The 22,096-nt window shown below is 38.4% G+C and overlaps 1 protein-coding gene across 1 annotated transcript in view; it reads left to right on the top strand.

The window, feature by feature from the left end:
• The window catches only part of LOC139935219 (GATOR2 complex protein WDR59-like), a 42,913-nt gene that overhangs the window by 7,938 nt on the left and 12,879 nt on the right, over positions 1-22,096 (top strand). The window contains exons 5-16 of the mRNA XM_071929712.1: positions 11,845-11,963; positions 12,929-13,017; positions 14,375-14,491; positions 14,942-15,019; positions 15,849-16,008; positions 17,242-17,321; positions 18,418-18,717; positions 19,876-20,037; positions 20,243-20,338; positions 20,503-20,650; positions 20,920-20,986; positions 21,792-21,909. Coding sequence (XP_071785813.1) covers positions 11,845-11,963; positions 12,929-13,017; positions 14,375-14,491; positions 14,942-15,019; positions 15,849-16,008; positions 17,242-17,321; positions 18,418-18,717; positions 19,876-20,037; positions 20,243-20,338; positions 20,503-20,650; positions 20,920-20,986; positions 21,792-21,909 — 1,534 coding nt within the window. The remainder of the gene's footprint in view (positions 1-11,844; positions 11,964-12,928; positions 13,018-14,374; positions 14,492-14,941; positions 15,020-15,848; positions 16,009-17,241; positions 17,322-18,417; positions 18,718-19,875; positions 20,038-20,242; positions 20,339-20,502; positions 20,651-20,919; positions 20,987-21,791; positions 21,910-22,096) is intronic.

Genomic DNA, 22,096 nt, shown 5'->3' with positions numbered 1-22,096 from the left:
GTGCAATCGAGAAGTCAAAGGTTCTGTCTCTGAGACATACCGAGGCCAAGATGAAACATTTTCAGTTGTGGTCGTATCGACTTAATATCCAAGCCTCAGACGGTGATACCATCCAAGGATCTAAGCAACTCTTCCTTCAAGGCGCTAGTGTCATCACCCAATATTGTACATGTAGACGGTGTTTAAAACAATGGCAGTCGAGCAAGCAGTGGGCTATGCAGGTCGATGCCGAGGAGGCTTCACCGTCTACACGTAGCACTGCAAAGGATGTCTCCGTGTCTGTAAAATGCACGAAGCACAGAAAGATGTTCTTAAATGGGCAGTCGGCATCATCGACAGAATCAATGTTGACGTTATCTTCTGACTTATCACCAGTGGAGTCCAATGCTACCCGTTTGCCGATCAGGGACCCAACTCAGAATAGCAAGTTACCTCATTTGCAGCATAAAACAGATCTGGTCAAAGATACGCAAAACAAGAATAGCAAAGCAGTCGCTGTTGTATTGCCAAAAGTTCATGATGATGAGTTGCTGATGTCAAGAGTTGCCTTCCGTACAGCGAGCCATAAAGGTTCCAGGCATGTTTCTAATACATCGTTCCGTACAATCCAGATGGCTAGGAACATACAGACTGCCAGGAAGTTAATCCGACCCCAAACCATGCCTGCAATTAGTGGGACACTAAGAACTTCAAGAGCTTAACTAAAATTGGTGACAGTTATTCTAGGTTTTAGTTGTCATAAATAAAGACTAAATTAAAAAGTTGCATCCCCTTAAGGTGATTCCCTGGCTGCCGCTTCCCAGGTTGTATCGTATTTTGGGTGTGATCCCTGGCTACACAGCAGTGTATGGCTTCTGACTGGCACCCTGAACAAAGATATTGACAAAATAGCGACACCGCCAATATAGGGCTAGATAGCTTAGTTGGTAGAGTGCCAGCACGTTAATCCGGAGGTCGTTGGTTCAAATCCCTCTTCAGTAAATTCTTTGTTCAACCCCAAAAATAATGTTAAAGACAAGAACATTGCATCATTGCTGACCTTTATATGTCGATTGAGTTGTTGTGATGTTTAGACTTGCCCAATTCAGTGTGTACTTCAGAGAGGCACCTGGTCATTGCATTGTTGCCCCTTGAAATGTTCCAATAGAAATACATGTAAGTTACAATGCCATTTACCACAAAAACCAAACTGACATTGCTCTCCTTACCTTTCAATAACAAAGCATCAGTCCTTTGCATGACTTTTAGTTTAATTTAAGGCTATTCGCACCACTTCACAAAGATCATCTCACTTGAAGGAACACGCTGCCTTCCATCGGTCAAGTTGGTCTTTGAAAAGCATTTGTAGTAAACGTTTGTTATAAAATGCATTGTTAGAAGTAGAATACAATGATCCACACATGTTTGCCTCGCAGTTGCGTGGTTTTCCTTTTTATTTGCGAACTAACACGTCGGCCATTTATGGGAGTCAGAAATGGCCGACCAGGTAAGTCAACGAAGTAAATAGAAAACTACGCAATTTCGAGTGATACTCAGTGATACTCATTATATATATTCTACTTTTAAAATATTTTTCTAATCATATGCATTTTATAACAAACGGTTATAAACGCTTTTTAAAGACCAACTCGACCGATCCAAGGCAACAAGTTCCTTTAACAAGATATAACATTCTATTATTCTTTATAAGAATATTGTTTTATGCAAGATATAATTTTTCTTAAAGCAAGGGTCGTACATGTACTTTGGTAGTGAGCCTGAAAAGAAAGTTAGTAGTTTTTATCAAAAACGTACTTACTATTAAAATTGTAGTTAGAATTGATTAGAAAAATCAAATGATTGCCTGCAGGAAATGTCCACAGTGTCCGTTTGAATGCTGCCCTCCCATTGGTCAGAGATGTGGTGGGTACCCCATTATCAACTGGCTAAATGCAGATATTTCAAATTCAACAGTTTGTTACTCTTTTTTTATGAAGTAGACACTGTGTTCAACTAAAACTTACGCAAGTGGCTTTATAATTGATGTTAATATTGCATCAGGGATAAAGGATATTAATTTTGTTTTTTACCCATACACCGATGTGTGTAAGCACTGTACACTCAGTACTTTCCCGAGTCCTGTGAAAAAATATCACAGGCATGTTACTCGGGTGGGATTCGAACCCACGAGCTTTGCAATTCTAGAGCAGTGTCTTACCAACTAGACTACCGAGGTTGCCCGGCAGCTAGAGGCAGTTTGAATCCTATGGTTTGGCAGCGGGTACCGCCACGATATAATAGATGTTAAATTTGCATCGGGATAAAGAATATTAATTTTGGTATTTACCCATACACCGATGTGTGTTAGCACTGTATACTTAGTACTTTCCGGAGTCCTGTGAAAAAAAAAAAGTCGCTTTAATTGTATCTTTCTTGATTTAAAAATGTTACCTAATTAGCATTACATTGGCAAAAATCAAATAGCCTTACTTGTAAGAAACGTATTATTGTCAATGTAATCCCTTTTTCAGTTTTATCAGAGGTTTATTATCATTCAATAAAATAAGACAAAATGATGTCAAATTTCTAACCAAAGAAGCTGTACAAACGCTACATACATGTACTGAACATTAATTATGAAAACTGTACCCTTTTCAAAGTTTATTCAACACAACATCTACGTGTATGATCCCAAGCTCCTAATTATATATGTGTGAATTTTTGAATGGAATAATAAATGGTCACATAAAACCACGCTGATGTGTTTCTGAAATTTATACCTTTTTTTTTAAGTTTGAAAGATTTTCTGTCTTTTTGAATATATTGGTGCTTTAACTTTTAAGCACCACTTCATTCAAAAGGAAACAATCTCTCCCAGTGTCATAGATGAGTAAATAATCCAAATTGGTCGAGCCATAATTAATTGTTTTGTCAAATATATCATTTAATTTCCTGGACACTATCAGTAATTACTAAAAATACTTGTTAGCATAAAACCTTACTTGGTAACATTCGATGGCGAGCTAGTGATAGTATAAAACATTGTGAGAAATGGCTCCCTCTAAAGTAATGTAGTTTTTTGAGAAAGAAGTAATTCATCACTCAAACAATAAAATACTTCAGCTTAAGCCTTTTATTATGCATCTGAAAGCACACAAATATTGCATCAAAATTGTTTCTTTTTCTTTCATGATTCTCTTGAAAATTCAATGGCCAACACAAATCTCCCTCCAATATGACTTTATCTAACCCTTCCAAGAGTTTCGGTTTTGATCCATATTCGGAATATTTTTATATTTTTTAAATCCATCTTTCAAAAGGACCTGCCTAGAAGCTTTTCCCGAATCTAACGTGATGCTCTCGAACACTTGTAACCGTCTGTTTCATAATACAGTATTAGTGAATCCCTACCAGCAAATCTTTTTAGTGTTATCCGACCCTGTTAGTGTAATTAGCGTTAACACAGGCAGGTCCTCATGCAACTAATAGGTATAAATAAGTTTGCGGTTGATTCAAACTGAGAATTGGTGGCCTGTTTGATTTGAAATACTACTAGTACTACTAGTCTTAAAAAAAAAAAAAAAATAGTAAATAGTAAGGCCCTCATCCTCCTTCTTTTTTGAAAAATCCGGACGATCAACTGTTTTTTTATATATTATTTGGCCTTAAATTACTTTACCCAGGGAGGAATTAGGTGTGTTGCCTAAGGTATTGGAACCCCTAACCGCCCAAACCTTTTGACCATGGTGAGTTACAAACAACAAAGGTTCTGATAAACAGCCTTAAAATCCTCTTTTCTCCATGTTTTCCTGTGTTTTTCTTGCTTGTCCAAGCCTCAGCATTTCTTTTTTTCCGAGGGTCAATTTATCCCTCAAAAATTTGTGAAGTATTTAAAGATTTGCTGGAATGTAACTGTTCACAGTTAGTTAGCCCTGAGATGCAGTTTCTACAAATTATTCATCAACTGGACTGAAAAGTTTTGGGCAAGTCCATTACTATCGCCGGGGAGCAACTCAATGTTTATAATCCTAAAATAATGGATTTTTTTCAATTAGTGTGAATTTTAATCCCTGGTGTGAAAAAGATTTTCTTTTAAGACCTACATGTATACAATGCTTGTAAATCTTTCACATTAATTCATTTGAAAATAAGAAAACTGTGTTTTTATTTGTATGAATTGCGTACATCCCCCTCCAACAAATGGAATGTTCTGTGTGTAGATGAGCCTTAAGTAGCCAATACAGAGGGCTTATCTCAACAGATAATCTCACTGTTTGCAAATCTTCACTTAAGCTGATTAAGAGCCTCTGCTTACTAACCACATTATCAAGCTGACAAGATAAAGGGATTACAGAAATCCTCCCAGTAAATAATCTGTGAATTATTGACACTTAATACTGGAGAGCTTGTTTTCAGCCCTTGATCAAAACTTCAGAAATTGTAACAATACCACCCTTCCCAAATCAATAGTTTTAAATGTTTGTAGTAGGAGATCTGTGTGGAGAGATTTGGTAACTCCAAGAGATTTTGTTCAAAGTTGCAAACTTGTTGGTCATGTCCCCTTTAGACATGCAATCGTGAGGGTAGATTCACATTGAACAACACAGGGAGCCAGACTACATTTACCTTCAAGCCTCCATTTGGGTATACAAACACCTATTATGGACACTGATGCCAAGAACAATAATGCATTATTCATCATAATGAAAGCTACAACTGAGTACATGATCATGACAACATGAATATTACACCAGCGGTGACCTTACTGATTTGTGAAAACAACCCTGGAAAACTTTCACCAGAACAAAAAAAACAACAGCACCCGATCATTTAATACTCGGCTACTACTACTTTGTGTTCCCTTTGGAGTAGACCTTGTGTACTGAAGGTGTTCTATTTCCATAGCGACCTCACCCAGTCACTACAGTCTAGGTTACCAGTTCAACACCACTGAAGAATGTGACACTAAGGTACTAACTTGCCAAACACTGTTTATGTTGTTTTAACTAGCAGTGTCACACTCCTGGAGTTGAATGGCAAGGGGGGACACCTCACCATGTGTACAACCTCCAAGGTCGGAGGTCAAACCCTGCACCCACAAGTCATGGTAATTTGATTATTGGGTTACTGTATCAGCTTTGACACCAGTGCTGGAAAAAGTCTGTGTTCTCTACAACAACACGGACTAATTTAACAATGTGTGAACTGCCTCATTACAAATATTGACTGATAGTAACATCCTGTTTTGTTTACACTACAAGTGAGTTCCTGAACTACCTGTTTCTGATTGATTGGAAAATAATAGACAAGTGGAATCGGTTGCCAGGCATTTTGTGGTGGTACAGTTTGTGCCAGCCTCCTCACAAAAGATCCCACTCGTCCGGACCTATTTCTATGATCTCGGAGAAATCGCAGAATCAGAAATTGGATTTGTACTTTGCTGTTGCCATCGTCGTATTGTTTGAATTTCTGCTTGGAATTAATTTCTACCCTCTCTCGGGAAATAATCGACGTCCGATCAGCTTTGGCCGGATTGGATTTGCTAAAAGGGTGTTTACTCAATGGTAGTGACAACCTTTGATTGCCATTGCAACTGGGCAATCTATAGTCGCACGTTGGCGAGATTGAACAGAGAGGAAAGATAGAGCAGCTATAGTTACAATGTATCTGGCACAAAGCCTCAAGTGGCTTCATTAATTATTACAGATGGATTGGCTTTGTTCACAGTGCGTGCTCCTCTAAGCTTGTTTATTAGCATCGGGGGATCAATTACAGTGTTCCTCAAAATGAGGTTTTTATATGCAGTCATCTATTTGTAGGAAGTATTTCGATCTACATGTTTGATCCAGCGTTTAAGATGAAGATCTAAGATTTTGTTTCTTGGGCGGTGATTGTTTCTTTTATAATTGGAGATGAATTCTTGGAGGTTGGAATGACGACATCTAAGTGTCCTCAGACAATGCCCCTGGCACTGGGGCATAACACCCGCAAGGAGCTTGAAGCCAAACGGGTCAACAACAAAGAGGTGAACCGCTTACGCATCCAGGAACGGTTTTACACCCAGACGCATCAACACTCTGAACGTCTCGTCAATAAAAAAATGCGCGAGTTGAAAGATGGCCTCGACCTACTGCATTCCAGCACTGGATCCCTGTCAACATTCACATCCTACCAGGATGCGCGAATGCCGCTGTTTATGTACGGACAGCGACTAGAGAGCCGTAAGTACAGCAAGCGTATGTCGCTGTTGCGTTTCTTCCATCAGCAGAAGAGGCAACCCGACTGCTCGATGGAGTACCACCGTCATGGACAGATGGACAACAGAACAGCCGATGAGATCTTTGATTCCATCCTCAGAAAAGTGGAACGCGATATCGATGAGATCTCCGAGCGTAGAACGGTCGGTTGGAATGATCCGTTAGAATGGTCAGAACCTCAGAAAACACCCCGCCCAAAACCCTCATCCGCTGTGACCATTACCAAGCAAGGAAACACAAACCCCTCTAAGAAAACTGCCGCAATCTCCAGACCCAAGACGGCTCCGAGTGCCACCAGCAAAACCACAGCATCAGCATCTTACGATGAGCTGAGGAGAAAAGTAGATGCTATGTTACAGGAGACCTCCAAACCTACAAAGGGCTCCCACTCTCCAACGAGAAATGTCAGCGTTGGATCGCGATGGATGATGATGACAGAGGCGGAGCTACAGCGTCGCTCTGCCTCCTCTGGAGCATCAACCTGGTCCGTTAAGTCCCGCCCCTCTTCCAGTCCACGATCCGAACTCAGCGCTCAGAGCCGCCACTCGCATAAGTCTGCACCCAGCCGCTTCACCAAAATGGAGGACTCTTTGCTCCCCGTGGAGGCATTCATCCACAGTGATGAAGCCGATCCTCTGTTGCCATACCAACATGCCCAGAACAACAAATGGATGCAGAATAGACCGAGTATATTTGCACCCACATTTTCGAGCAGACAGCATAGTCTCAGTTCAGTCATGATCAGTTCAAGCAAAAGAAACAAACTATCAAATTAAGAATAAATAAAAAGCACTAGATGGTAACTACTCAACATTTTTTTTTTCAATTGGAAAGTTACTTTGTAGGGATCAATGGTGAGCTGTTGATAGTATAAGACATTGTGAGAATTGACTCCCTATTAAAGGAGAGCAGTTTATAGTTCTCCTCGTGTTTAAAAAATAAGTAAATAAATGCTGTTACTATGCAGTCTCCAATGTTTAAAGTTAAGGTCTAAATACAGGATTGGTTAGAAAGATAAACATAACTCGTTTATCTAAAATATTATTGACTTTGAAGTGAGTCCAAGAATCATTTTTTGGTGAATAATTTCCTTCTGAAATGAGAACTTTGAGAAACCTGAATCTCAAAACCGAAAACTCCCCCAAAAAACACAACGGCTGATTTTGGTTTTTTTTAACCAAATTTCAAGGCACTGTACATGTTTGGTAATTGTCAAAGACCAGTGTTCTCACTTGATGTATCCCATCATAAGCATAAAATAACAAGCCTGTGAAAAGTTTGGCTCAATCGGTCATCGAAGTTGTGAGAAAGTGATGGAAGAAAAAACACCCTTGTTGGACGAATTTGTGTGCTATCAGATATGAATAAAAGACTTCTAGCTAGAATTCTTTTATTATTTTAGTGAGAAATTACATCTTTCTCAAAAACTTTGTTACTTCAGAGCAGAGGGAGTCGTTTCCCACAATGTTTTATACTATCAACAGCTCTCCAATGCTTGTTACCAAGTCTGTTTTTAATTTTAATATTTGTTTTGAGTAATTATGTACCAAATGTATACCTTCCCTTTAAGGACAGTGTGTTAAATATTTGTTTCTAAAAAATACTTTGATGAATTCTCACAGTTGAGTCTTAAAAATTACCAAACATTTCCTTTGACAAAAAAAAGTTCTTGTCAAGAGATGTTCACTACTTAAAGGATTCGGGTACTTTTTCAAAATGTCCACAGATTTACATTAAACTTACAGGGTTTGAAGATAATGATAGTGGAAAGCTTCCCTTCAAATATTACGAACTAAGGTTGTGTAGTTTTTGAGAAATGAGTAAAACAAGTCCCAAAATAGTTTTGGTCTCATGAGACCAAAACTATTTTAGCATGTAAAATCCCCTTAACCAGTTATGATATTATACCAAAACCATAGCATAACTGGTTAATACGTTTTTACATGCTAAAACTAAGACGAAAATTATTACTTTTACTCATTTCTGAAAAAACTACATGTACAGCACCTCAGTAAGTAAAATTTCAAGGGAAGCTTTCTACTATCATAATCTTCAAACTGTGTAAGTTTAATGTATATCTGTGGACATTGTGTTTTTTGTTAAGAAAAAGTACATACCCTTTAAAAGGCTGTAAAACCAACCGAAAGGTTTTTGAGCTTAATCGGTTTATGTCGGATCTATCAGCTATTTATATGCACATTGTAAGAGCATTTATATGGACTTTCCACATCTGTGTTTTGTTTCGGTCCCAAACAAGCTGAGATCAATCCTTTCATTTGATATCTCCTTAAAGTCTTAAGTGATAAATAAGGATAAAACGACAATGTAGGAGTCTGTTCTTTTGAATAGGAAGCCATATTTGGCAGCGATAAAAATGCAAATTTTTCTGACCTAACTTGGGACTAGTCCTATGACTGTTTATGAGACATGAAAAACCTAAGGCTAGTCCTAAGTTAGGATGAGTAACTAGTCCTAACTCGAGATGAGACTTAATTGTCTGAACTATTTGTGAAATCCATCCCTGATATTGTAGAGAAATGTTACCAACAGTTGTTAAAAAAGTTGTTGTGAGTTTATGCACACCAACATTACTCCAACTGTGTGTTGCAAATGGCGAATAGGGGTTTTAAATTATTGATAAAAGGGATTTAAAAAATTTGATTAAAAAATTCAAAGTCAAATGTAATAACTGAAAATCGAAAATCAGTTTTTATAAAGGGAAAAAAAGAAAGTCAATTATCCAGCTGGCCAGGATCGTCAATTTAAACATGGTATAACTACAAAGATTAATTACTAAAGTTGTGTCAGGAAAGCCATTAAAAACTACATTGTAACTGATGTTTGAGACCTTTGATTTAAAAAATCTGGTTAAATTAAAATATCTGTGACATAGTTCTTTTGGCCGATTTGACGCAAGGTATTTTGATGGGGGTCGAGAAAGTTACAAGCTTTCATTTGAGCCATTGCTCGAAAAAGACCGCCAATTATTAGTTGCAAGGAAATAAAGTGCTCAAAATTAGTTTTTGTCAGGATCTCGACAATATATCACGTGACCAATTCTTTTGTGTTTCATAAGAAGCATTTTTCAATTTTTGTCATGGTTCCTGACCATTAAAAGTAGAGCGGATGATGTAACTCTTTGAAATACCATTCACTCAAAAAAATCTGTTTTTTAATGTTAATCTGACATAGCATCTTAATTTGAAGCCATTCAATAAAATTACAAAATTAGGGTGTTTTTTTTATCAAAACGTTTTTTTTTCAAGTCACTATTTATTCTAAATGGCCCCTTAAGGATTTATTCAAGTTTTAAAGCACAAGGAACTCACTGGGGAAATATTCCAAACACATTTCTTGAATACGGACTTTGTGCATTGTGACTCGTGGAAATTGATTTATATTAATAAAGTAAATTTGGGTCAGTTTCTCTTTTGGTGTACAATATTACTAACACTTGATATATATTTTTTTAAATTAATATAAATATTTAATGGGGAAACCTGTTTTAGTCATGTTATCACTATGTTGGTTTAAAAATGAGAATAAATTACTGTTGATTATCAAGATTATGTAAGCTGTGTGATCTCATTCGGTCAATCATTAACTGAGTTCATGCTTCGTCCTTAAAGGCACTCCACACATTTGGTATTTTTGTCAAGGACCAGTAATCTCACTTATTGGTGTATCCTAACATATGCATAAAATAACAAACCTGAATTGGTCATCGAAGTTGCAAGAAAATAAAGTTAGAAAAACACCCTTGGGCCTTTACTTGTTGCAGTATTAGCAAGAAGGACTTACATAGCTTGCTGTTTCACTAGTCCACGATTTTTTCATTAGTCCAGATTAAATATTCAATAGAAATGCTTTTCAAAACTGAGCTACCCATCTGGACCACTTGAAGATAATTTACACTGGTTCTGGGGAGGAATGCCCCACTGGGGCATACCTTGCTCTATGGTCCACTGACCAAATGCTAATTAAAACGGAATGAAGAAAGTACGTATACATGTAGGCCTAAACAAACTGGGCCCAATTTCATTGCACTGTTTAATGTGGAACTCTGCATTACAACAACAGACTCATCATGTGATTTGCAGGCTCCTTACTGAAAAACATTTAGAGCAAATCTAACCTAATAGTTAAAAAGCAGGACAGTTCTTTTCTGAACTGAGAAGTCTCCCGAACCTCCAATTATCTACTCCGCGGCAGTAGAATAAAGCAAGACAGCTCTCTAAGAACAAACTCTACCTGGCAAGTAGATACACACATGGTGTTACCGCAAACCAAATATACATTGATACCTCACCATGCAATGCCTCAAATTCTATAAATCTAACCTAGCCACAAAGAGTTAAGACTAGTCTTATCTCTGGAGTAAGGAAAAGTTACTCGTCCTAACTTAGGACTAGCTTTAAGTTTTGAATATCTTCTAAATGGATCCCTGCAATGAAGATAGATTTTTATATAGCGCTTTATCACAGCCCAAGGGGCATATCAAAGCATTTCAAAGCCTGTACTCCTCTGTAGGTATCAGAAACTGGAATCCTTTTTGTGCTACATGTAAGGGCAAACCTGTTTACAAAACCTGTACAGTACATGTAGGCCTAAACTTCATGATAACTATTAATGACACTGAATCTCCCAAATTCCATCCTTGGGTTTGCTTGATTCATTGTATCCACTCACTCAGGTGAGTCCCTGACAAGAGCTAATCGAACGATCACTCACCCTTTCTTGGTGATGTCATGCACCTGGGGCCAGCCCCCAAGTGACCCACTCCATAGCAGGGCACTTTGGTCTGACTCGGGTGAGCCCCTGGACTGACGTCAAAGCTATTCGAATGTACATGTTCCGGGGGCAGACCGGGGTCGACCCAGGGAAGCTAATCAAATGCACCCAATGTTCTCTTGTTTAGTTTCTGACAAAATAGTACAAACCCTCTGAAACAAACAACATTTTTTGAAAAGCCTGCACGCAAAGTAGTTGTGTTCTTGGGAGCCAATTTGTGTTAGTTCTCAGTACATCCCTACCAGTGGTTATTGACTGGAGGTATCTATTTGGCGCATTGCCCATGGTAGCAAGGCTGCATAACCATAGCCTTAATTAGAGTGGCACGGCTGAGTGGTTAAGAGCATCAAATTCAATTTCTGGTGGTTAGGTCATCTGAGTGTGGGTTCAAATCCCGGTCAGGACACTTGTGTCCCTAATAATAATAATAATAAAGAACACTTAATAGAGCGCCGGTATCCGCCTCAGGAAGGCCCTCATGGCGCTTGAGGAGAGAAAGACAAATTAGGACTGAGGATTGTGTGAGTTTCTATACATGTAACTGCTTCTCTTCACCCAGGGGTATAAATGGGTACATGCGAGGATAGAGGTTGATACTGTGAATGGAAAAGCCTTTGGAGCTCCACAGCAGCTCCAGGCTGTATACTTCTCGGGGAGCTGAGAAAGATTAAAGGGATGTTATTGGCTCAATGACCAGGGCACCAATGTAAAGCGCATTAATACGGTTAATTGTGAAATGCGCTATTATATAAGAATTTGTTATTATTAATTATTCTAGCACCTAACATACCTTTCTCATCTCCCCTTCCTCCTGTAGTGATTTGAACTGGTCCGTCTTTGAACCCAACGTCTTAGCGACGTGTTCCGTGGATACTTACATCTACCTCTGGGATACGAGAGAACCCAAGAAACCATCTGTGTCTTTCTCCACATTCGGTGAGTGAATTATATGGCTGTGTCTGAACTAGTGTTAACAGCTATAGATGGCTAGATTGTTCCGCTTTATCATGCGTTAAATGAAGTACTAGATGCAGCCGTAAAATTAGATACGACCTATGAATTGAAGTTCTGCTTCAGAAAATAGGTAATCGATAAACCAAACATCTAACCAAACATCTATTTTGGTGTTTTTTTTTCTTTTTTTCATTCAACCCAATTTGTTTGTGGTTGACAAGTTTTTGAAAGAATGAAGAATGTTGATGCGTGTCAGTGTAAAATTTACAAACAGTTTTGTTTTTATTACTGTAAGTATTTTCTCTCCTAAATCAATATTTTATGGGGTGTAATTTTGTCTTCTATTTAACTTGTGTATTTTCTGGATATTTTCCTGTAATTCAAACGCCTTGCCGCCAAAGTAAATTTGTTTTTTAAGAACAAACTATTAATGAATTAAAAAATATAAAAAAAGGGTGAAATCCATTCTTGAAATGTTTACTTGCCTATAATACGTCTAGCCGTTATCTGCTGCCACCAACTCTCTATATTTCCCGTCAGGCCTTGATGTGTGTTGTGCTAAAAGGGTACAGTGTGTTATTGACAGGTTGTAGTAGGGTTTGATCTGAAGTGTTTGCATATTCCTTCTGACCAAGAGACGGATCATAGAATGGACAGGCAGTCAAACCAAATGCCGCACTCACACACCCTTGAAACATTAGACGCCAAACCTGATGTCGTTAATGTGCGGTTTTTGTATGTGAATGACACTTGGCAGGTAGTCAAATATTAGAATGCCACATTCACACGTGCTGGAAACATTAAATGACAATGTTTGGATGAAAGTGTTTCACTGTCAGGAATACAGATACTTTAATAAAATATATGAACCAAACATGAAAATAAAGAAAACTATTTCTCAATAATGAAATACTAATTCTTTTGAATATTTATTTTGTTATTAACAGCCGGAGCTGCGCAGGTGAAATGGAATAAAAAGAACAGCAACTACCTGGCAACTGTGCATGAAGGAGACATCAGACTGTGGGACAAAAGGGTATTGTTTTTCTTCCATTCATGTATCTTTACTTAAGATTTTGAAGAACCCGAAATGAATAAGTAGCAGGATAAGTTCTCTATAGAACAAAGATAAAGACAGCAAAAAAAGGAATGCGGCTGTAGTAAAAGCACCTATAATTTTAAACTTGTTCTTCATATTGTTAAAATGAAAATACCAGGAAAAGGAAAATTTTATTACAGTGATTTTGACACCTCGTTTGTTACAATCGGTCGAGTATTGTTGTCGCGGTATGTGCTTACAGGTGAAAAGTGCCCATTTCCATTGTTGCAGTAACTCCTACTAACATGATTGATCTCTCCTTTGATTCAGCGTAAAGCTATAATGTCGGGAATTTTGAAGCTGTTGTCTGTTTTTAACCTGAAATCCCCTATTTTTTCATAACTAATTTTTTTTACTTACTAATTAAGATCAGATTCATAAGAAAATGCGCATTAAATCATATAGAACACCCAAGATTGCTGAGTAGGGCTTTCACAACCAATGATAAATGTATGTGACCATGCTTCGCACTCTTTACACTCATATTTTTTTTTAAACAGCCTATCACAGTTTTGATATATAATGTACACATGATGTTCAGATGTTACTGCAAACTAAATATAAGTTATCACACAAGCGCGAGTGGAATACGGAAAAATATAGCGCTTCTGCGTCCCATATCCAACGAGGCTGAAGGCTGAGTTGGATATGGGACGAAGAAGTGCTATATTTTCCGTATTTCCATGAGGGCGCGTGTGATAACGTATTTATCTTCAAGCAAACTTGGCGCGTGACATAGAACACACAAGACGCATGGTAGTGATATTAGCCGTGCAATATAGGTTTTTATGACTACTCCATTCTGCTAATCTGATTGGAGGATTAGCGCGTACTTGTCTACATTGATACCTCACCATGTGCTCCTTGACTTTCATACATTTAAAGACACTGGACACGTTTGGTAATTGTCAAAGACCAGTCTTCTCACTTGGTGTACTATGTACATATCTCAACATGTGCATAAAATATCAAACCTTTGAAAATTTTAACTCAATTGGTCGTCGAAGTTGCGAGATCGTATTGGAAGAAAAAACACTCTTAGCACACAAAGCTGTGTGCTTTCAGATGCTTGATTTCGGGACCTCAAAATCTAGTTCTGAGGTCTCAAAATCAAATTCGTGGAAAATTACTTCTTTCTCGAAAACTACGTCACTTCAGAGGGAGACGTTTCTCACAATGTTTTTCACTATCAACAGCTCTCTATTGCTTGGTATCAAGTAAGTTTTTATGCTAACAATTATTATAGTGTCCAGTGTCTTTAAACCATTCAATCTTGTCTTTGTGTGTGAAACAGAAAACTAGCCAAGCAGCGCAGTACATCTCAGCTAGTCTGAGTAAGATCCATGGTCTGGACTGGGACCCAGGCAGTGAATTCTTCCTAGTTACAGCAAGTCAAGACTGTACAGCAAAGGTAGGCAGACAGCTTTGTTGTAAGAAAACCAAGATGTTTCAGATTTGTATTGTAGTTAATGGCCTGATGTTTCGACCCTAGCAGAGTCTTTGTCAAAGGCCTTCAAGCAAGCGTTTGATAATGTTTTTATCTGGAAACAAATTTGGCGTCAGTAATAACACGCAAGATGCAGGGTGTGATATGGGCTGTGCAATATAGGTGTATATCACACCCCTTGTTGCGATGGATCGACCAATCAGAATCAAGGATTCAAGTCTACTTGAAGATAAATAGCAAATAAGCATAGTCTGGAGATTTTCACTCTTGACATTGAATATGTATGAGTTATAGTAATATGCAATGTGAGTAAGACGTGCTCAAATGTTGAAAGACAATTTTTCCTCTGTTGTTTTGTGTGTAAGGAATATTTTGTTCTTCTCACGAGATGACTGATTATTTTCTTTGTTGTAGTTTTGGGATGTTAGGGATCCGCGGACCATGGTGATGGAGTTACGAACCACTACACCACTGTGGAGAGCTAGATACACGGTGAGTAATCCCCGACTCCATCCATCACAGAAACGCTGAACTTTTGAAAATAGTTCATATTTGTAGTTTCTTTCCATTTTCTTCATTAGATTTTTCTTGTTGGTTTGTTGTATGTTCTTTATGTGTTATGGGTGATGGTTTACATGTACATGTTTAGGTAAACCAAAATTAAAGATGCTATGTCAGATTTTTGGCCCCAAACATTAAAAAAGTGATTTTTTTTTTTAGTGAATGGTATTTCAAAGAGTATCACCCGCACTAACGAAAAAAAGTTTATTTTTACTTTTGATGGTCAGGAACCATGAAAAAAAATTGACAAAAACTAATTTTGAGCACTTTATTTCACTGCTACTAATAATTGGCGAACTTTTTCGTGCAATGGCTCAAATGAAAGCTTTTAACTCTCTCGACCCCCATCAAAATACCTATTGAATTTTAAATCAAAATTTTTGGTTCAAATCGGCCAAAAATCTGACATAGCATCTTTAATATTCCTTAGCCCGATGCAAATTTCCATATATTAAATTTATTATGTTAGTTTGTTCCAGTATTTTGATCCTAGATTTTTTGTTTGTGTTTTTTCTTAATTCAGTTAGTTTAAATTTTCTTCATTAGTACATGTAGATAGTTTTGTTGTTTGTGTTCTTGATCTTAGTTTGTTTCAGTTTTTTCTCTTGTTGCAAGTTTGTTTCCATTCTCTTCATTAGCTTTGTTGTTTGTACATTTTCTTTGATAGTTTTGTTGTTTGTATTCTTTTGTAAAGTTTGTTCTTAAGTTTGTTTCCATCTTCACTTTCTTTCAATTTCTTCTTCTTCAATGTTGTTGGTAGCCATTTGGTGATGGAATCGTAACAACCACCGTGCCACAGTTGCGACGGGGTGAGAAGAGCTTATTGCTTTGGAGCCAGTCTAATCCCAGTGCGCCTATTTACTCCTTTACTGGACACACGGATGATGTGCTGGATTTTCACTGGAGAAAACAAAAAGAAGGTACAATCCAGGCCAGTATGCGTCATTTTTGAAAGGGCAAGGGCACCAAGGTATTTTCTCCTTATAGTAAAGGGCACCCTAAGAGAAAATGACCAGGGGCATGGAGGCAATCGCCTTCATTGCCTCCGTGAAGTATTAGGCCTGACATTCAGTTTCGATGATGTTTGTGGGACATTGCCATGGCCTCTGTTTACCCTGGTCTACGCCTTGGTGCCCCCTTCAAAAGTTTCCCATTGGCTTTAAGGTTTTACTCTTGAAGTGCCCTTGGCAAAATGGAAATGGCCTTGCTCTTTCAAAGATGAAATTACAGGCCTGTATGTTTGTCGGTCATGCAGATTCAAGTTGGTGTATGATTTATTTAAAGGCTCTCTTACCTAATTGGTATTATTATATTATTTCCTGAGTTCTGTAAAAAACCATAGCAAAATCACTCGGGTTAGATTCAATCCCTGGACCTTTGCATTGCTAGAGCAGGGGCGGATTGCACCAAGCGGTCTTAAACCAGTCTATGTGCTATAGCCGGCTAACTTGAAACGCGCTTAGACAGTCTTTAATTATAGACCGATTGCAATGGCGTGGTCTATAATTATAGCCAGTCTTAAATCTTAAGTCTGCTATGAGCTGGTTATAATCGGTCTTTTCTTGGTTTTTTAACATGGCGCTGCATTTGTTAGTTGTAGATGATTTGATGCAAAGAGCTCTACGACGAGACCGTATTTTCTAAATAGATTACACCCATGAGAGGCATTATGATGATGATACAGTGTATCGTAAATATATGTTTCCGAGAGTAAAAATGATACAACTCACAGATTTGATATCACATGATTTTAACTAGAGCAATAAGAACAATGCCATACCGCCAGTGCTGCAGATGTGCTAAGTATTATGGGACATTTGTTCGTATTGCATTACTTTTCGTTGCTAAGGCAGATGGCCTGCTATAACTGACTGGTCTTAGACTGCTGACTAAGACCGTTTTATTGCAATCCGCCCCAGATGTCTTACCATTAGACCACTAAGCTAGCCAGAAATACGTACATGAATGTAGCTTAGGAAAGTACCGAGTATAAAGTCCTTATAAATCAGTGTAACGGTACAAATAAGTTAAACTCTTTATACCTGATGCAAAATTTACATCTGGTTTTGATATTGCTGTGTCAGTGCAAAGACATAATTATTATCTCAATTTTGCCCAAACCTTGTAATTTACTTTTGGTTTTATTTTTTCAGCTTCAACGGATCATTTTCTGATCACATGGTCGAAAGATCACAGTCTGAGAATGTGGCGTGTGGACCCACAACTTCAGAAGGTAAACTCACCTTGTAATAGAAATGCAATAGCCTTTTTGGGGATATTGTAGACAGGATTGACTGGTCCCATGCTCGATTGGCTTCCCTGTGTGGATCCCACGGTGATCACTCCGGTGAGCCCCTGACAAGAGCTAATCGAACGATCACTCACCCTCTCGTGGTGACGTAATGCACCTCGGGTCACCCCCAAGTGATCCACTCCACAAGCAGGGCACTGGGGGCTGACCTGGGTGAGCCGCCGTCACAGCTATTCGAACATACCGTGGCAGACTGGGGTCGACCCAGGGAAGCTAATAGAACGCACCCATAGTAAAAGAGTGAAAAACTACTCGTTTTGTCCGCCATACCACTCTTTCTTTTTAGAGTAAAATACGGATATTTTCAACTCGATTAAGAGTGAAGTTCGTTCCAATTTCACTCAAAAAGAGTGATACAGATTGACTTTCACGGTCAATAGAGCAAAACTAACACCACTCAGACAAGAGAGTGAAATGTTCACTCTTTTACATTAAGAGTGTCTTTATCTGAAAGGCACCGAAAAAACTAGGCACCATTCCAATGATGTCAGTGGATACTTAGATTTCAATGGATACAATTGCAGTGACTTTAGGGACATCTTGTCTTGGATCTTGTGAGTGGGTCTATGAAAAGCTTTTGAAAACTTTTGTTATAAAATGCCTTCATGTATGGTTATAAAGATGTTATAAAAGTAATAAAATAATGATCTTGAAAATATGCCTCAAAATTGCACAGTTTTCCTAGATGTCGCGAAATGAGACGACACTCCAATATTTTGGACTCCACAAATTGGTCGAGCGTGTTAGTACACAAAGTAAAAGGAAAACCTCGCAATTTCAGACATACTTGTGAGGATCATAATATTCTACTTTTAAGTGTCTTTCTAGCAATATGCATTTAAAGACAAACGGTTCCAAATGCTTTTCACCGACCAACACCCCCCAAGGCAGCGTGTCCCTTTAAGCTTTTTACATTTGTATAGTAATTGGCCTGAGGTGCATACACATACAGACACTCTGGGTTAGTTACGAACCCATAACTTTTGGCATCGTTGACTGTTGTTTATTTGAATCCCAGCTCTGTGGAGTAGACGTCCCCGAGCCATTGAACTCAGCCGACTCCCTCATTGGCAGCTTCGAGTTTGTCGGCTCTCCCAAGGAGAATGAGCAGATTCCCAATGGGGGGTCATCTGCCGGAACCCCCTCCTCCAGCCAGGGGATGAACGAGCTCCATGATCAGAACGGTTCAGGGGGTGATATGGGTGGGTTGGAACCCCCGGGGTCGGCCGGTTTGGTGGTGACGCCGAAGCTGTCAAACATTGAGCTAGAGTTTGCGTCTGCTATGAAAGTTAGCTTGCCTAATGTGACGGTGCAGAAGGTTAGTGCAGAAAGCTGTTGGCTTGTCGTTCTAGCTGTTGTTCATATCTGAATATAGCTGCTTACCTTTCTCTTTAAAGGCAGTGGACACTATTGGTAATTACTCAAAATAATGATTAGCATAAAACCTTACTTGGTAACGAGTAATGGAGAGCTGTGGATAAAACATTGTGAGAAACGACTCCCTCTGAAGTGATGTAGTTTTCTAGAAAGAAGTCATTTTTCACGAATTTTATTTCAAGACCTCAGATTTAGAACTTGAGGTCTCGAAATCAAGCATCTGAATGCACACTTCGTGTGACAATGGTGTTTTTTCTTTAATTTTTATCTCGCAACTTCGATGACCAAATGAGCTCAAATTTTCACAGGTTTGCTATTTTATGCATATATATGTTGAGATACGCCAAGTGAGAAGACTGGTCTTTGACAATTACCAATAGTGTCCAGTGTCTTTAATGTGCTTTTAATTACATTCCTGTCTACATATACTTTGATTATCTAAGTTTCTTGAAACATCCTGTTCAATGGTTGATTGCAAAGAACCAGCATGTCATTCATTCCCATTATTAGTGTCTTAAGTTATTCACTTATTGTCCTGTTTTTTGTACAGCACTGTGCTGCCCAGTGTAACAGTGCTCTATTAAAGCCTGTTATTATTACTTGTAAGGTTTGCTTTTGCTGAAACTTTAATTTTTTCCAGTACCTCAGAATATGACATAAATTAATGTTGCTTTAAAAATTGTGTACTATTATTATAATTAATAATATGTTCATAACAGTAGCTCACAAGCCTGAGGAATTCTGCCAAAAACACTGCTAAAACAGTGGCATTTGATAGGCCTAGTTTTGATAGGCCTACACGTAGCTCTAGCCACTGCCAAAGTCATGAATTCTTACATATTGACCCCATACATGTGTACAAGCACGTCACATGCGTCGACTGTCATACGCTCACAATCTTGGTTGGCAATTATGTTTAAACGGTGTTAATGCCTCGTCGTCTAAAAATGTGCACTTCACTGAATAACGCACAGAGACATTGCCCACCAATATGGTGCATCCAAGATTATTCTATTTGACGTGGGGTGAATTGGGTCAATAGTCTTTTTCTCTTGTATTGACCTGACTTCTGTATCTTCTGTACCTCTCTTTCTCACAGATGGATGTCGAGGCAAGGTTTTGTACAGTCTCAGCTCTTTCACGTCGTCATATCATGATCCTGAAGATTAATTTCCCTTCATATCCCGAGAAAGCCCCGCCCAAGGTGATCTTCCTACCAGCCACAACTCTAGACAGCACCCTGAAACATAAACTACACAAGGTGAGCTTTGACGCAGGTTATCTGACTCACTCAAGGCCTGAGTGATTGTCAAATAAGAATGTGCAACAATAGTTCTCTCATCAACCCCATCACCTTCATCCCTCCCACATAACCACTCCAAACTAGTAGGCGTGTGACCCTAAAGTTTTGCATGGTAAGGTACTATTTTTGGGGGTTCTAAAAGTTGTTTTCTTCTTTGTCCCAGATTCTTGAAGACACCTGTATACGACAGGTAGAGAATAACCAACTGTGTCTTGAAGCCTGTCTACAACAACTGTCAGCCAGTCTTGATGGAATGAAGGTACCCGTCTATTGTAACATGAATGAAACAAAAGCACCTGGAGTTGTTTTCCTGTATATATGACACTTGTCGGCACAGACATGACAAATTAACACGACCGTTGATCTCACCTTGTTATTGAAATGACCAGTCACAATCTCAATGGTTTTTGTTGTTTCTACTAGTTGGGTTCGGACATCCCAGCACACTCATCAAAGACGAAGATGTCCCCCGGCCTGAGGAGGACCCCATCCATTCTAAGTAAATATGGCGGCCCCATGGACAGTAACATTCCATTCCCTCGGACATCGGGGGCTCGATTCTCTGGAGTCGGTGAGTAATATTTACTGTTGATCTTGTCTTGAGCGAGCAATCTAGTGAAGAACACGGGCAGTGCGCCATATCATTACCTCTCGTAACCAACCACTGATAAAGTTGCATTAAAAAAAAAAATGCTGATTTGTTCTCAACGGTGACTTCTTTGCGTGCATGTTTGTTAACCAATTTTGAGCTCTTGTATTTCAAAATGTATCGGCTAAATCTTGTGTATTCTTATTTTTTTGTGTAAATTTATTGGCTAAGTCTTGTGTTTTTTTTTGTAGATAAGTTGGTTGTTTTTCTACGACCTGGCACGATCAGAAAAAGCGGTGGGCATCACACTACACCAAGGTGAGGAGTAACAAAAGTTCTAATGATGTCTGGTATGAGGTCGTCGCTCATACTTCAAATTGACCTTTCTCAATTAAAACTCACAGTTATTTCCATACATGTACTTCATGAAAAAAACTTACTATTTTGTTTAATTTTTGGCTGCCTATGTGATTCATACAGAACTGTCAATGTACATGTACATGTACATGCACCCAAACTGGCATATCTAGATAGTTCACTTTGTGAAATTAAATTAGTATAAAGGGTCTATGTACTCTTTGTAGGACAAAAAACACAATGTCCACAGATTTACACTAAACTTACACAGTTCAAAGATAACGATAGTAGAAAGCTTCACTGAAAATCCTACGTGCTGAGGTGCTGTAGTTTTTGGGAGATGATAAAAACAATGTCATGAAAATAATTTTCGTCTCATGAGACGAAAATTATTTTAAGCATTTACAAACGTATTTTCATGGCATTGTTTTACTCATTTCTAAAAAACTACAGCACCTCAGTAAGAAATATATGAAGGGAAGCTTTCCACTATCATTATCTTCAAACCCTGTAAGTTTAATGGAAATCTATGGACATTTTGAAAAAGTACCCAAATCCTTTAAATACAAAACTATAATGTATTAATTACTGAAACTTGCTGAAAATGTAATGGTTAAAGCATATCAAGAATTTTGGTTTAAAAAAAATAAGAAAAATAATTATGAGATTTTTGTCAGGTATGTCAGTTTGTGATGTAAATATCACAGTGAGATTTAAAGTGATATTCCTCCATATTGAATTGTGAATTTGTTTGAACATGTTCCAGGGCCCTGTCAATACTCAGCACAATCAACTTGTTTAGACCATTACCCATGGGCCAGGGCCCTAGTAGCCAATCCACAGAGGTCTTGTCTTTAAGCAGCTTCTACAAAGAAAGAGAAAAGGTAAGGTCTTTTCTGAATCGACTGACTTTGGCTACGGCTGTGGTAGTTTTCTGATCTAGCCACAGCCACTCTTGACGCCGCTTGGTCCACTTTCATAGCACTGCTTACTAGTAATAATAATACTGGGTGCTTTGTCACACCCGATGTAATTCTTTTAAAACTTTTAGGGGAACCTTTTAAACCGTTG

The sequence above is a fragment of the Asterias amurensis genome, chromosome 3, assembly GCF_032118995.1.
Source record: "Asterias amurensis chromosome 3, ASM3211899v1".
Classification (NCBI taxonomy): Eukaryota; Metazoa; Echinodermata; class Asteroidea; order Forcipulatida; family Asteriidae; genus Asterias; species Asterias amurensis.
The sequence above is the reverse complement of the archived record's forward strand: the minus strand, read 5'-3'. Positions and strand labels throughout refer to the sequence as shown.